The 13775-nt window shown below is 37.0% G+C and overlaps 1 protein-coding gene across 2 annotated transcripts in view; it reads left to right on the top strand.

The window, feature by feature from the left end:
• The window catches only part of LOC105255735, a 70234-nt gene that overhangs the window by 11951 nt on the left and 44508 nt on the right, over window positions 1-13775 (top strand). For both annotated transcript variants that reach the window (XM_011265203.2, XM_025415036.1), the window contains exon 3: window positions 12127-12404. In XM_011265203.2, the coding sequence (XP_011263505.2) occupies window positions 12127-12404 (278 nt within the window). The remainder of the gene's footprint in view (window positions 1-12126; window positions 12405-13775) is intronic.

Below are 13775 nucleotides of genomic sequence, written 5' to 3'. Positions count from 1 at the left end.
TTGACAGACGGCTCTCGGGACTCGCCTCCGTCCGGAAGGAATAACGCGACTTCCGGGAGCGCGAAAGTAAATTTCATCAAGCAACCAAATCGGGGCGGGTTAAAGCTGTCCGCGAGAAACGTGCATAAAATACCGATTACGAATGACCGCAACTCATTTTAAGATTCAAAGATTCAAAGATTTTAAACGTTTCAAGAAGCTTAAAGTTCTCCCTCTTATCTTTTCTTTAAAAAAATTTAGATCTTGCTACTTTTAAATTTAAAAAAAATTATTCTCCCTATCTCTCTTCATTCTTATTTTCTCAATCTTTTCGTATATTTATATAATATATTTAAACATCATTTTTTTTCTTCTTAACATGATCGAATCTTGAAATAAACTCATCAAAATCAACCCGCAATGTCTTTATATCGTATTCTTTATATTTATAAATTAAAATTTGCAATATGAGAGAGAATTTTATGCAGAAGCAGCATCCGTGATTGCTCTGATTTTCATCTTACGAAGGATTGTTGTAGCTTTAGCACATTTTGCAACGGAGCGAATGGTGAAAGTTAAGTATTCGGATATTGACAGCTTTGCCATACTCGCGGCAATTACACGCGGCGATAGTTTTGAGAGAATACAGAGACGCGAACGACCGACAGACTAAACAAAAATAACCTCTTGTGGTGCATGTTCGCCCGCATGCACGTGCAAAGGATGTCTGGTTGTGACACCAGAGGAGTGGAGGAAGTATATGGCGTGCCATAAACACACACAAACTGAGAGAACTAACGAGACTTATCGAACTCTATCGATATTTACTTTCGATAACGCGATATTAATACTATTCTCGAACATATAGTTAAATTATCGAAGAACTGTCAATATGCCGGAAATTTTTTACGTACGAGATATTTATTGTTCATCGAAGAGAGTATTTTCGTCTATTTTCTACTGTCGATTAATATTAATGTAAGATGATAGCTATAAGAATAACTTTTGGTTGCCAAATTAAACGTGATTATATTAGCTTTTTCTCGAACGAATCACTTTGTAATTTGATGTTTCGTTATTAATAATTATCGACTTTATCGCTAAATATAGTCGCTTATGATTCTTAGGATACAGTGTGTAATATTTAGTAACATGAATAATTAGAAATTGGAAAAAAGTCAATTTTTAAAAATATATAATAGATAATTATTTTTAACGTATATATTTTAATATTATTAGAAATAATAATTATATATAATTATATATAATTGTACATGATTAATATATTTCTTACGAATGACACATTTTGTTCAAATATTAAATTTTTGCCCATGTAATTAATTAAAGAAAGTTTATTATTTCTTTTTCGTATTTATATTTTATATATATATATATATATATATATATATATATGTATATATGTATATTTCAATATATTTTGTTCACGGTCGCGTTTATTCATATTAGGATCAATTTCTAATAGTATTCTACGCAAATGAAGAGCACTGTCACATTAATTCCACGACACGTTTCCTTCAAGCAAAAGTGACATTTTCGTGATTTCGTGGCAGCGCATTTGTAATTATATCATCAAGTAAATATGCAACCGTATATTACGATTAATCATGATAAATGAAATATAGGATTTTCAATATAATTTAATTTTTCACAAAATGAAGATGTCCATGATAATATAATACTTTAGGATGTTAAATAATTTTTACATTAACGTTCTACTGATAGTATATATCTTCTTCTGAAAAATGAATTATTTCTAGATGAAAAGTATATTTATAGAAGTAATATAAAAAAAGTACTTTATTTATCAATTAATTAAATTGTACATTTTTAAACAAATTTATAATCATTTGTCACAATTTTTAATATGTTAAAGATAATCCATAAATTATGCGTTTCACATTAATATTAATGAAAAATTGTAAGATTAAGTTAGAAATTAACCATAAATATCTTGTTTTGTAAATAAAATTTATTTCATCGAGACTTATTAATTTTCATCGAAAAAATGCTGCCGCAGGAAAAAACTTTGTCGGAAATTTCGAAGATTAATCTTTCTTGAATCGTGCATTCATTTCGCGTCATCCACACGTTTCATTCTTCCGGGAGGTGCGAAGCCGGTACATGCATCGACATTGACACGTGTCAAATCAATGTTAGGAGAACGAGACATGATCTGTCAGCGCTGATATGGAAGAAACAATAGCTCGGCCGAATGACGATGAAACGCGAGGAAAGGGAAGCGCGTGCGTGCTGCTCTCGTTTGCAACTCTGACGGATGTCAGCGCACTATTCATATGCATCACTCCAGTGCACTGATTCCCAAATCGAGAATATGTTGCCTGAGAAGCAGAGCAGAGTTGTGGAAAAATTTTAAATCAAACAAAAATATTTAATTATTAAATGAGGCACGCAAAAATTAGTAACAGTTCTTTTGTACTATATACAAATTCACACACATGTATATAGTAATTAAAGGATATGATTAATCAAATTTGTTCTTTAGAATAAATTATAAAGTAATTATGAAAGAACTTTACATATTTTATTCTTTTTAACCTTACATATTTTATTCTTTTGAATTGATGAATAATTAAATAAGATATTTATAAAAAATGTTGAAGGTAGATATTTTTATCATTTAATATATTTCTTTAATTGAGATATGTACAAAAATTTATATCATATATATTGCACATATAATTAACAACTTAATAGTTGTTATATTTTCGATAATATGTTTGAACGAAAGACTAGAAAGTGTTTGGGAATCCCTGCTGTGGAATGCTAAGCAATATGACGCATCGGTTAAACTTGTGTAGTGACAGATGCAATAATAAACCATAATTACCGCGGAGAACCTGAGTCAAGGTGGTAAAAATAAGAAGACGTTTATCTTTTAATTGAAGTAAATTTTAATCCTAGCACATCACGTTCGATATATGACGCGTATTAAAAACTAAGCATTCTTGTTTTCTATCACATTATTTATGTTGAAATATAATTACTTAAAAAAATACATATAATTAATTTTGATAAATTAATTTTGAATCAAGAATGTTTGACACATTATCCAGTACGTATATAATTAGATTCAATTTTTAAATTTATCGTACAGGCCATACAAATTTAAATTTTGCATAGTCATTTTCTCGAAATTCAATTAAGTAAAACGTGATAAAATAAGTATAAACTTGGCTTGAGAACTGTTTTATTACATGTGAGAGAAGGCTACACGCACCTACACACATCATACATACACGTAAGTGTGAAAACGAGCGGATAACTTGTGTTGGCGAAATACAGCTAGTCGTCTGTCCACGCGCCGCGGGCACGTCTGGTCCTCGTCTGCTCGGCCAAGGTCCTTGAATGAAGGTCTATTCTTAAAAAGCTGCACAATTGGATAACCAATCAGCCAGACAGTATCGTATATCAAAGAGCATGACGAAATGAAATTCACAGACCGTTTATTGTTCCGTTGTGATGATTGCGAGGATTACATTATACGTAAATATAGAAAATACCCCGTTATAATCTTCGCTATACATATGTATATATCGCGAGAAATAATTATAAAACCGTTAGTACGAAGACCTTGATTTTAAACCTGGAGTTATACGAATTTAAAATTGAAAAAAAATTAATAATTTTATTCAGGAGCAATAAAGAGAAACATTATGCAGTTTAATATTTATTTATGTACAAAATATTCTATAATATTAATTGTAATACTGATTATATGAAATATATAACGTAATTAATTTATGTTAGATAGATCTGAGATTAAACTTATATTGAAAAATCAATTAATATGCGAGATTCGGAGATGGGTTTGCGTGCCGAGCGTAGCGATGTAACTTGTTAAAATCGTGGCGACTGACGCAATGCATATGTGTATAATAGACCTTGAGCCACTATTACACCGGCTGTTTATGTCGTTATGCAATCGAGACGGCTTAGTCTGCGCGCGAACGGAGTTTAACGTAGTAAATAATGCTTTCCACCCATTGCCCCCACGCTCGTAAATCCGCTTCGACATTTAAACGTCGCTTCGGCATTTAAACATCTTGCGAGACTAGTCGTTGCACTTTTATGAAATTCTTGTGCAAGATGCGATAATTAATTATCCGTATAATCCGAGGCCTCGTCGCACTCGTAATATTGCAACGGTCTCGGTTTCGTTAAACGAATGTATCACATTCGACATGTCATACATCAACTCTGATAAAAATATTTTCAAATACTTTTTAAATAATTGGAAAAACTATTAAAAATAAATATATCAATTTTTTTTATATATTTACACAATTTTTCATATAATTATATAACAGTCGTTGGTTATACAATGAATATAAAATTATTGTATCGCTCGCGCATAATTGTATCCAACGCAAAACTTTGACGGGGATAGAAATTAAGAAGCGGTATTATTTTTCCAATCGCGTAAGAGAGATAAAAATAGTAAAGATGCGAAGATATTTTAGATATAAATATCAACACACGATCCACGCCTATACCATAGAAACTTGGCGTAATTGCGCAATTTCTCCAGGAAAGATACGCGTAATTACGCGTGGAGAAGGAATGCGGAAAATGAGACGGTGCTGGACAAGCTGACGATCGTGAGATAGATTCTCGCTCTCCACGGCATCGTCTTTGGGATGCAAGCCGCGTGCATCGCGCTGCACCAGCGGTCGGTAGATATTCATAGCCGTTCGTAGTTCGTAATCGGTAGTCGGTAGGTAGGGAAGTTGGTCGTGTGGCCCGTGATGAGATCCGGGACCGGTCCTAGCGAGCCCTACGAGATCGCTAATTTCGATCCAATTCACGCTCGAGCGGCTCGGCTTCGTTTTTCCGATCCCTATCTCCGTTTGATTTACCGCGCTCGATCGCGACTCGGTATTCGGTATGCGATCGGCGTTTCCTTCTCCTCTTTTTCTTCCTCTCTCCTCTCTTTTTTTTCGCCTTCCACCGCCTTCACGCGCAGCCTTCGGCTTCGCTCCTCGAGACGATGACGCGCGCGAAAACAGGAATCGCCCAGCCGAGGCGCGCCTCGTATTATTTACATTCCGCGGATCGCACTTTCAGTTTTTCCTCTTGCAACCGCGACATTCGCGCGTGCTTCGCCGCGATTTGTCAGCGAGGAATTGCACCGTGTTGGCCTAAGGTAGAGAGACGCATGCTCCGGAGGCGAGGGACGAAAGGTGCAGTTGCACGAGAGAATATAGTTCATTCTATTTCTTGCTTCTCTAACATTACACTTTGAGACTGATAATTTACGTACTAGAATGAAAATGTTTGATCGCAAAAATATTTCTCTTCTCTCACGAGATGAAGGTTCATGTTTCTGTATTTCACTATTACATCTCTCTTTGTCGCACGAAGAAGTATGATAGCTCGTTGTAAGAATTCAAAAATTAGAGAAAAATTTATATTTTCCTAAAATAAAAAAAAAAAAATTCTTTTACGAGATAAAATACCATTTCATCAGTTGATCAGACTCTTTTTCAAATTCTACTTGTCATTTCAGTATTTTCTAAACGTTATATCGCGATAAAAATGCTTTTCAAAGAGTGCGACAAAATTGGAGAAATGTTCCTCTAGCGAGATTCATCTCCGCGTCCAGTAGCAATTGTCGGATCTCATTCATCGTTTCGCGAGAAAAGTCACCGTCGTTTCATTCATCGTTCCAGATCCTCGAGGATAATGACAAGATAATGGCAGAGACAAGAGAGGCCGCGTGTCTTATACTTCATCTTTTAAACGTTACTTCGTCGCGTTACCTCGACGTCGTAATATTCGTCGCGCCGACGGAAGCGCGGCCGTCTCGCGAACATCCCGTGCAAGACTACTTGACGTTTAGCGCGAATGTCTATCCGTCCGCCGGCCAAGGACGCACTTGTCGACGACGCGAGGCGTAACACCTAAGCGCGATAGAATTACGCGCTACTAATGTGTGTCACGCGTGTACGTCGATTGCGTCACGTCAGTCTCTCTCGTCTCGGGGCCGGCCCCGTCTTCGCTGCGACGCGAGGCGACGAGACGAGACGCGACGAGACGCGACGGACGATCCATCCAGACCGAGGTAATCGGTGTCAAGTGCCAAAGAAACGGACGTTCCCGGAAATTGCGATTAATCGCACGGTCATCGTGCGTACAGATGTTCGACGCTCTGACGCACGAGTCAATCTTCATTCTTTACACGAAAATCGCGTATATCGTATATATCTTTCGGGATATATAATACGTATGACTCTAGCGTCCAAGTATAATAATTATTCATTTTTTGCACTCTTTTACATTAAGTGTGTATTATGTTATTATTAGACTATGTTTTTGTCAACGTATACCTTTGGGTATACGTGTTTTTTAACGTATGATGCAATTTAAAGAAAAGGAATTTATTAATTTACTTTTACACTAAAGAATGTACTCGAGGGTTTGCTCAGTTATTATTTTTTTATTTATTTAATGTGGTTTTTTTTTCGAAAAAAATATACCTTCTCCGTTTTTTCAAAATGTTGTATATTATAAAAAGACGTCTGCTAAAAGAATTCTGTTAAAGAAATTTTTTTTGGAAGCTCTGATCTTTTCGAGAACGTCAATTTAGCTACAAAAAATTGCATGTAATTTATTAAGAAAAACTTCCAGTAATAATCTTTGAAAAATATATTTCTGGGCAAAATATCATCTAGACATTTTTCTGTAGCAGTTTGAAATCCGTAAATCATTATAATCAGAGAAATAGATGGAATGGATGTATAGCAGAAAATTCATTCGCTTTGCGCACATAACATCCCATTAGCATACAAGAACATTGTGCTATCAATATTCAATATACATTTTGTCCTACGTTGAAATTTGCGAAATTTTATCTCGACGACAAGTATCTCGGAATGCATATTAGCCGCCGCTATAACAGCGAACGGATCTATAGGTTTCCATCTGCAAAAGATAAGTTAGGATGCAACATGTGCGCCGAATACGCGTGTAGTTGAAGCGAAGCCTAGCTCTCTCTCTCTCTCTCTCTCGCCTAGACACTCGACAGACTCGCGCGCTTTGCACAATAGTAGGAAGCGCTAAAAATAATTCACCCCGGCATCACCGCGTTCTGGCCTTGGCCAGCTTCGGTCCTCGCAACCTGACCGTACCGGCACTCTCCACGACAGCCTCCTCCTTCTCCTCCTTCATCCCCCTATCCTCCCTCCGTATACGCTTCACCTACACATTCCCGCACGTGGACAGCCGTTGCGTGGGTGCGAGTCGTTTTTTAACCTTCCTCGCCGCGCGGAGGATCGATTAAAAGTTTGCTCCTTTCTTTCGCCGCCTCGCTCGCGACCGCCGTTTAACCCTTTTACTCGCCGGTGAACTGGAAAAAGGACTGAAAAAAAATTATTCTTTCGTGTCGAAATGAAAAGAAAAAACAGAAATAAATCAAATTAATTTCACAGCGGCTCTTTGCTCTCCACGTCAACTTTGTTTAAAATTTTTGCAAAGTTGAGGAGCAAACAGATTGATTCCAAGAGGTTCGATAGCCTGTGAAATCCTCGCTATCGAAAGATGAATCGAGAAAGTCATTAAGGACAGTTTCGACAGACGTAGACCGTTCAACAGCGATCATTAAAGATGTTTTAATGAGAAGCTGTTCATATACAATGAATAATATAGTGACAAAAATCGCGAGAATCATATGTCTTCTTTTAAATTTCTATTGAACGGATGCAAACTTTGCTCCGATTTTCCATAGCTGAAAAAAAGAGGACACATTAAATCCCTCGCCGCGTGATTTAGTTAACAAAGTAACGCGTTACAATCGTGCGCCGAGATGCTTTAACCCGACAGGCCGTCTCTCGTGACATCCTACGAATATTCGTCGTAATGCACATGGCAACAAAATACGAGCGGGAAACACGACCCCGCGGACTATTTTAAAATTTAAAAAGTCATTGTTTAAGCGTCTTTCGGAATCCGATATCCGTATTAGTGTTTAGTCTGGCGTCGCGTTTCACCGGGTAGACGCGCCGGCTCGTACTGCACGTGCCATCATTTCTCGATTTTCCCCTCTTTTCTCTTATTTGCGATCCGTCTTTGTCGCAAAATTGCCGAAAGTCTTGCCGTCGATTAATTACAACATTCTTTGTCGGGCAAATATTCGCTATATATCTCTCTTAAAATCTGATTGCTTATCGCGGAATATTAATAGCTTCTATCCGAGAGTAATCGATCAAAGATTTTTAATCCCTCTCTCTTCGAGGATCTCTTTCATTAAAATTCAAAGCGAGAAGACATCCTATAAAATACTGCTCAAGAGTAATGAAGAAGAACGTTGCCTCCAACTTCTTCTCTAAACTGTATAATTTTTGACGAATTACTTTGACGAATCGATATCTTCGAGATGAGAAAAGCAAATGTCCTTTTAGTTTATCGCGAGGAATCGAAAGATCGCGGTCGCCAGGTACCTCGCAGTCTCCAACTCGTAGATCACGACAACGACGACGACGGGACGTATTGTCTCTCCCTCTTGCTCGTTAACGTCTGTGTGCGCGCCTATTATCCGACTCTATTTTCCAATCTATCCTCGTACGCGAGGCGCACCTTGTCTCGTCCAGGCCGCTGCTAGTCTTCTCCAAGCGAGTGCGAAGCGATGCGCTCTTTGTCTCGCGGCACTCCAAATAGGCGGCACTCAAGACTCGGCACAAAGAGCGGCGAATCCGGACGACGTGATAACGGAGAGCAAGAAAGCTCGAGATAAGACCGAGGGCCCTCGCAATCGCGCCGTTCTATAACATCGACTCATTCTCGAGGGAAATGTACACTGACGCATATACGGTACGTTGTTGATAGCCTAATCGTTGGGCTAATCGAGTTGAGTCTCCAAGTTGAATTGATCGTAAACTATGAAGAGACTTTGTACTCTTATCGCTAATATTATGTTAAATTTTACTAAATTTCATATTCAATTCTGCAACTATAGTCTCTAGTTGTTTTCTATAATATATTAATAAATTAAATTCCAAAGATATTTACGATGAAGAGAAAATTTTCGAAAATCATGAGTAAAAAAGTATCGATGCAAATATATTTTTTTACGAGTAATTATATACATATGTATACACGATTGTCGATTTCTCTTTTCAACATCCCTAGCTCGAACAATCGCGGAGTCTCGGTCATCGTATCGCGATGCTCGTGGATGCACTCGGCGAAGCCGCGCAGTGCATACGTTGCATACGCACACACGTACGCAGTGTTCATCGAATGAGAGAGGGAGAACCGTTCAAACGAGGGGCCCGCAGCGCCTGGGCTTTGGGCCTCGTCGCGTGTTTTTGCCCCTCGTCTGGTCCCCACCGCGGCTCATCGTTTTTTGTCTGGTGCACCGCATGCTCTGCACAGCTCACCTCACCTCCTCTTCACTTCGCCCGACGTACCACCTTCTCCTCCTCCTCCTCCTCCTCCACCCGCTTCTTTTTCTGTCGAGTTCTCGTCGTGCTCGCTCTCGCTCTGCCTTTCAATCAGGGCCGGCGTGGGTAGGTAGGTATGCTTACGATACTTGGTTCGTGAATATTTTCGATCGCGATATCTCTTATCTTCGAATAAAGACATTCCCTCTTTATAAAATATTAATTTATATATATGTAAAGAATTTAAGATTTTTATATCAAAATAGATTTTCAAATTTTTTTTATGGAAAGAAAAATAGAAATTTGCGTCTTGAGAATTTTATATAAATTTTTTTTCCGAATTGAAACTCATTTGAATTAAATTCTTCTGTAAATTCCATATTGAGGAAAATCACATCAATTTTGTTTCCATTAAGAACCAATTTTATGCAATAAATATACGAGAAATGTAATTATTTTTGAAATTATATTCGAAATTACTACAACGACGTGATATAATGCCCAATGAAATAAATTATCCATACTCGATACAAACAAGTTTTCAAAGTGCACAACTTTCGTTGTAAATTATTTCTTAATTTTCGATGTCGTACAACCTACATTCCAATTCTTCTAGAAACTTCATCAAGATAATTCAAGCCATTATTAAGTCTTGTAACGTAATCAAATAATACCGTGGAAAGTACTATTTTACCCTCGCATTTTTAAAAAATTCATCAAAAAAATTAATTTAAAAAAAGCAAACTGTTTCATTGAATCGCAAGGACAAACGGTTAGGGGAAGCGACCCGAGTATCGATAAATCGCCGAATTGACAAATATTCGCGGTTCGCTCTGCTCCCTCAATCTCGTCATCGATCTTTCGCCGAGTTGCATTCGAGCGATATCTCCCTGGGGCCCGAGACACGCGCACGGATACGCGTATCCCTGCCACGCGGTAGAAGAGGAGGAAAACAAGGAAGCGGCGGAGGCCATCGCGCGTCGAACGAAGCCGAAGACCGAGAAGTTGTTCCGCGATCGCTACCGAGAGGCGACCGGCGAGGGAGAGAGGGAACATACGGCCGTTCGATCTCTCTCGATGCACCTGCCGACGTTGACGTTCGTGGAGCCGCGTTTCGCGATCAGATCGTACGATGCTCGAAAATGATTACGAGATCTCGATAAGGATGATGCAGCCCTTCTGCGACCCGAATCTGTCTTTTTTTTTATAAAATTTCTTGAGCTTCGATGCATTAAATACTCTGCCAATTTCGACTATGGTTTAAATTTTTACCGAAAAAAATTTTGAATTTAATATAATAAAGAATATTAATCATATATTGTCTTTCTTAAATTATATTTCTCAATTTTATATGCCATACAATCTACATTTTAATGTTTCTAAAAAACTTTATTATCAAAATAATTCCATTACTAAATTTGTTTATGTAATTAAATGCCATGAAAAATATTGTTTTATCACCTCATTAAGATTAATTTTTCAACGATATATAGTAATCTTCTTTCTAAAAACGTGTAAAAAAATTATTTCTAAAATCATTTGGGTCTGTAATTAGCTTTATTAGTGACACTGTTAAGATACATGATCTATTAAGATACATAATTTAAGAGATGAATAATTTTATGAAGATTTTAATAAAGATTTTTGTCAGATTGCCAGAGGGAGACAGGATCTTTGTTTAACACTTTGTTTGGAATCAAGTATGAACGTATCGTATAATCAGATGTTACTAATGACTAGTCGCTTCTTTAACGGATTTATTACCGCATATCATACCAAATACGTATGTTTCTTTTGATTTATGTGCGTTTAGCTACACGCTCCGGTGAGACGATATTACGTGACTGATAACACGACGGCTCGTTCTTCGTCTATGTTGCGAGACGCGTCTTTACGACTGCGATTATGCTCCCGAGTCCTTGGCAGCAGCAAGGAAAATGACATTTAATCGTTTCCACGTGTCGATGATATGTATGCCGACTCGGCGAACCGTGCATAGGACATTACTCGCGTCGCGATCGTTTGAGTTCTAACAGCTTAGTCCTGAGACACAAGGCGACAGAATACAAGCGGTATTAACATTATTTATATCCTTATGTTACACATTTCTGTGAGTAACAAATTATTATTCATTTTTTTGTTCACATCATTACTGTATCATTTAATGTACCTTATTCTCATTTTTATATTATGTACATGGTGTATTGTTGGAATTATTATTGCACGTATATTTGCACATATATGCATGTATGTACAATTTAAACATACTGTATGGTAAATTACACGGTGGGAAAAATATTTTTGTATATCTTTAACCCTTATAATAGTTATAATCTTTAAGTGAATTATGTTCGTTAAAAAATATTTGTATATATATTAGTTAATTTTATTATAACTTACTGACATGACTCGATAAATAATAAATATTTAGATGCCTTTACATGAAATATATTTTATTAATAATTTTTCAATATGCATTTAAAAAATTGCCATTTTGTGCGCAATACTAGACTAAAATAAATTAATAAATATGTTTAAAATATTGATAAAATTCATTACAAAAGAGAAAATTTCTCCATACATATCAAGTTCCTTCCTATATATCAAATAATTCGATATTAATATACGATAATTCCATTTAAAAAATCGTAATGGAATAAATAAATGTGAAAATTATGAGCTTCCTGAAAATGATTAACTAATTATAACATCCGATTTCTGTTCGCAGTGAGTGCGAGCGGCTATATCGTCTCGGCGGCGCTCGTGCTGATAATTGGAGCACTGGTGGGTGTCCTGGCGACGATATCGCGTCATCTTCATCATCGTCGGCTGCTGGTGCACGAGCCGGTCCCACCCGGCTCTGCTTCCTCCTCTTCCGCCTCGATTCTCCATTATCATCATCGGCATCACCATCATCGTCATCGACTTCGTCGCGAGGAGCCACCGCCACCGCCGTTACAACGCTGTCTTCTGCTACAGGATCATTGCCGTCATCCTGATACACCGGTGAGCATCATTTCATTACGCATCCTTTTCGCACGAAAAATTATGAGAAATTATCAAAAATCACCAAAAATTACCAAAAATCGTAAAGCATGTGGATTGATTCCAATACTGCCATATGATATATTCTACTGTCACACATGTCGATATATGATGTGACTAAAAAATAACACGCAATCAAAAGGTATGTGTACGAGTGTTTACTTCTACACACACACACACACATATATATTTGTCTGTCTCTGAAAAATAAAATATCTAATGTTAGTGAATATTTTGAGGGAGAAAGAAGAATTTATAACGATAACAGAAGAATTTGCGGCAAATCGCGTCATTGACGGATTTATATGCGAATTATCACATTTATCTCAAAGCCATTCGAAATAAAACTTTGAAAGCAAACTTCCGCGTATTCGTTGAAACTGTATACGTCGTACTAATTTTAGCAGACTTGACCGAGTTCGTCGAATAGCTTCTTTATACAAATAACGACTCGAACGAATCGTATCGCATTCCAACGGAACGGTTCTCGTTCTTATTACTTTCTGTCGCATTTCGCCGAATAATCGGTCGATCTCGTTACACATTCTTGATATCGCGCGTCACGAATCCAAAAGCCGCGCGTGTTTCTTCAGACAAAATAGATGCGTCGTTATCGTTGCAAATAACACGATAATATATAATTTGTCGAGCATAAAAAGAACTATGCATAGGTCAAAAGGGGAAAAAGAAAACGCGATTTCCTATCCGGCGGAGGTGGTTATCGATGACGTTGTCGACCTTCGACGAGATTATTATGCGATTCATGGAACGTTGAAGGCTGTTTAGGAAAAAGCTTCCTATATCTTATCTCGACGGTAGCGAGTCTGCGCAGCTGTGTCTTTGATACTCATTTATTTTTTTTTTCTATTTAAGCGGAATTATGCAGCAACATATAATTTGCCATTCCTCTATTTTTCTCTTCCGTCTCGGTGTCCCGACTCAATCATTTCAAACGTGCGCGATAACCGCGACACAAAGACAAATCTGGAAAAAACGCGAACATAATTCACAAAACTTCATTTACAATCGTGATCAATAGTATTAATTTCGCGAGTTTTCGAATGAAAATCTCGTATTAAACAATAATGTATACATTTACTTGCATAAAATAGATCTTGCACGCGTAATATAATAAAATTCATTAATTCATTGATTCATTCATTTACGATAATCTTTGCTTCTTTCCTTCATTTCTTTCTTAAAATATATTTCTTAAGATACTAACTTCGAAAAAGTATTAATTGAAAAACTCGATAAAATAATTGTAATATTTTATTATCATAAGATGTGTGAAAAGCAATAACGAAAAGATTTTCCTTCTTTCTTAATTTC

The sequence above is a fragment of the Camponotus floridanus genome, unplaced genomic scaffold, assembly GCF_003227725.1.
Source record: "Camponotus floridanus strain SB8 unplaced genomic scaffold, Cflo_v7.5 scaffold95, whole genome shotgun sequence".
NCBI lineage: Eukaryota > Metazoa > Arthropoda > Insecta > Hymenoptera > Formicidae > Camponotus > Camponotus floridanus.
This window is presented reverse-complemented; position numbering and strand designations above follow the sequence as displayed.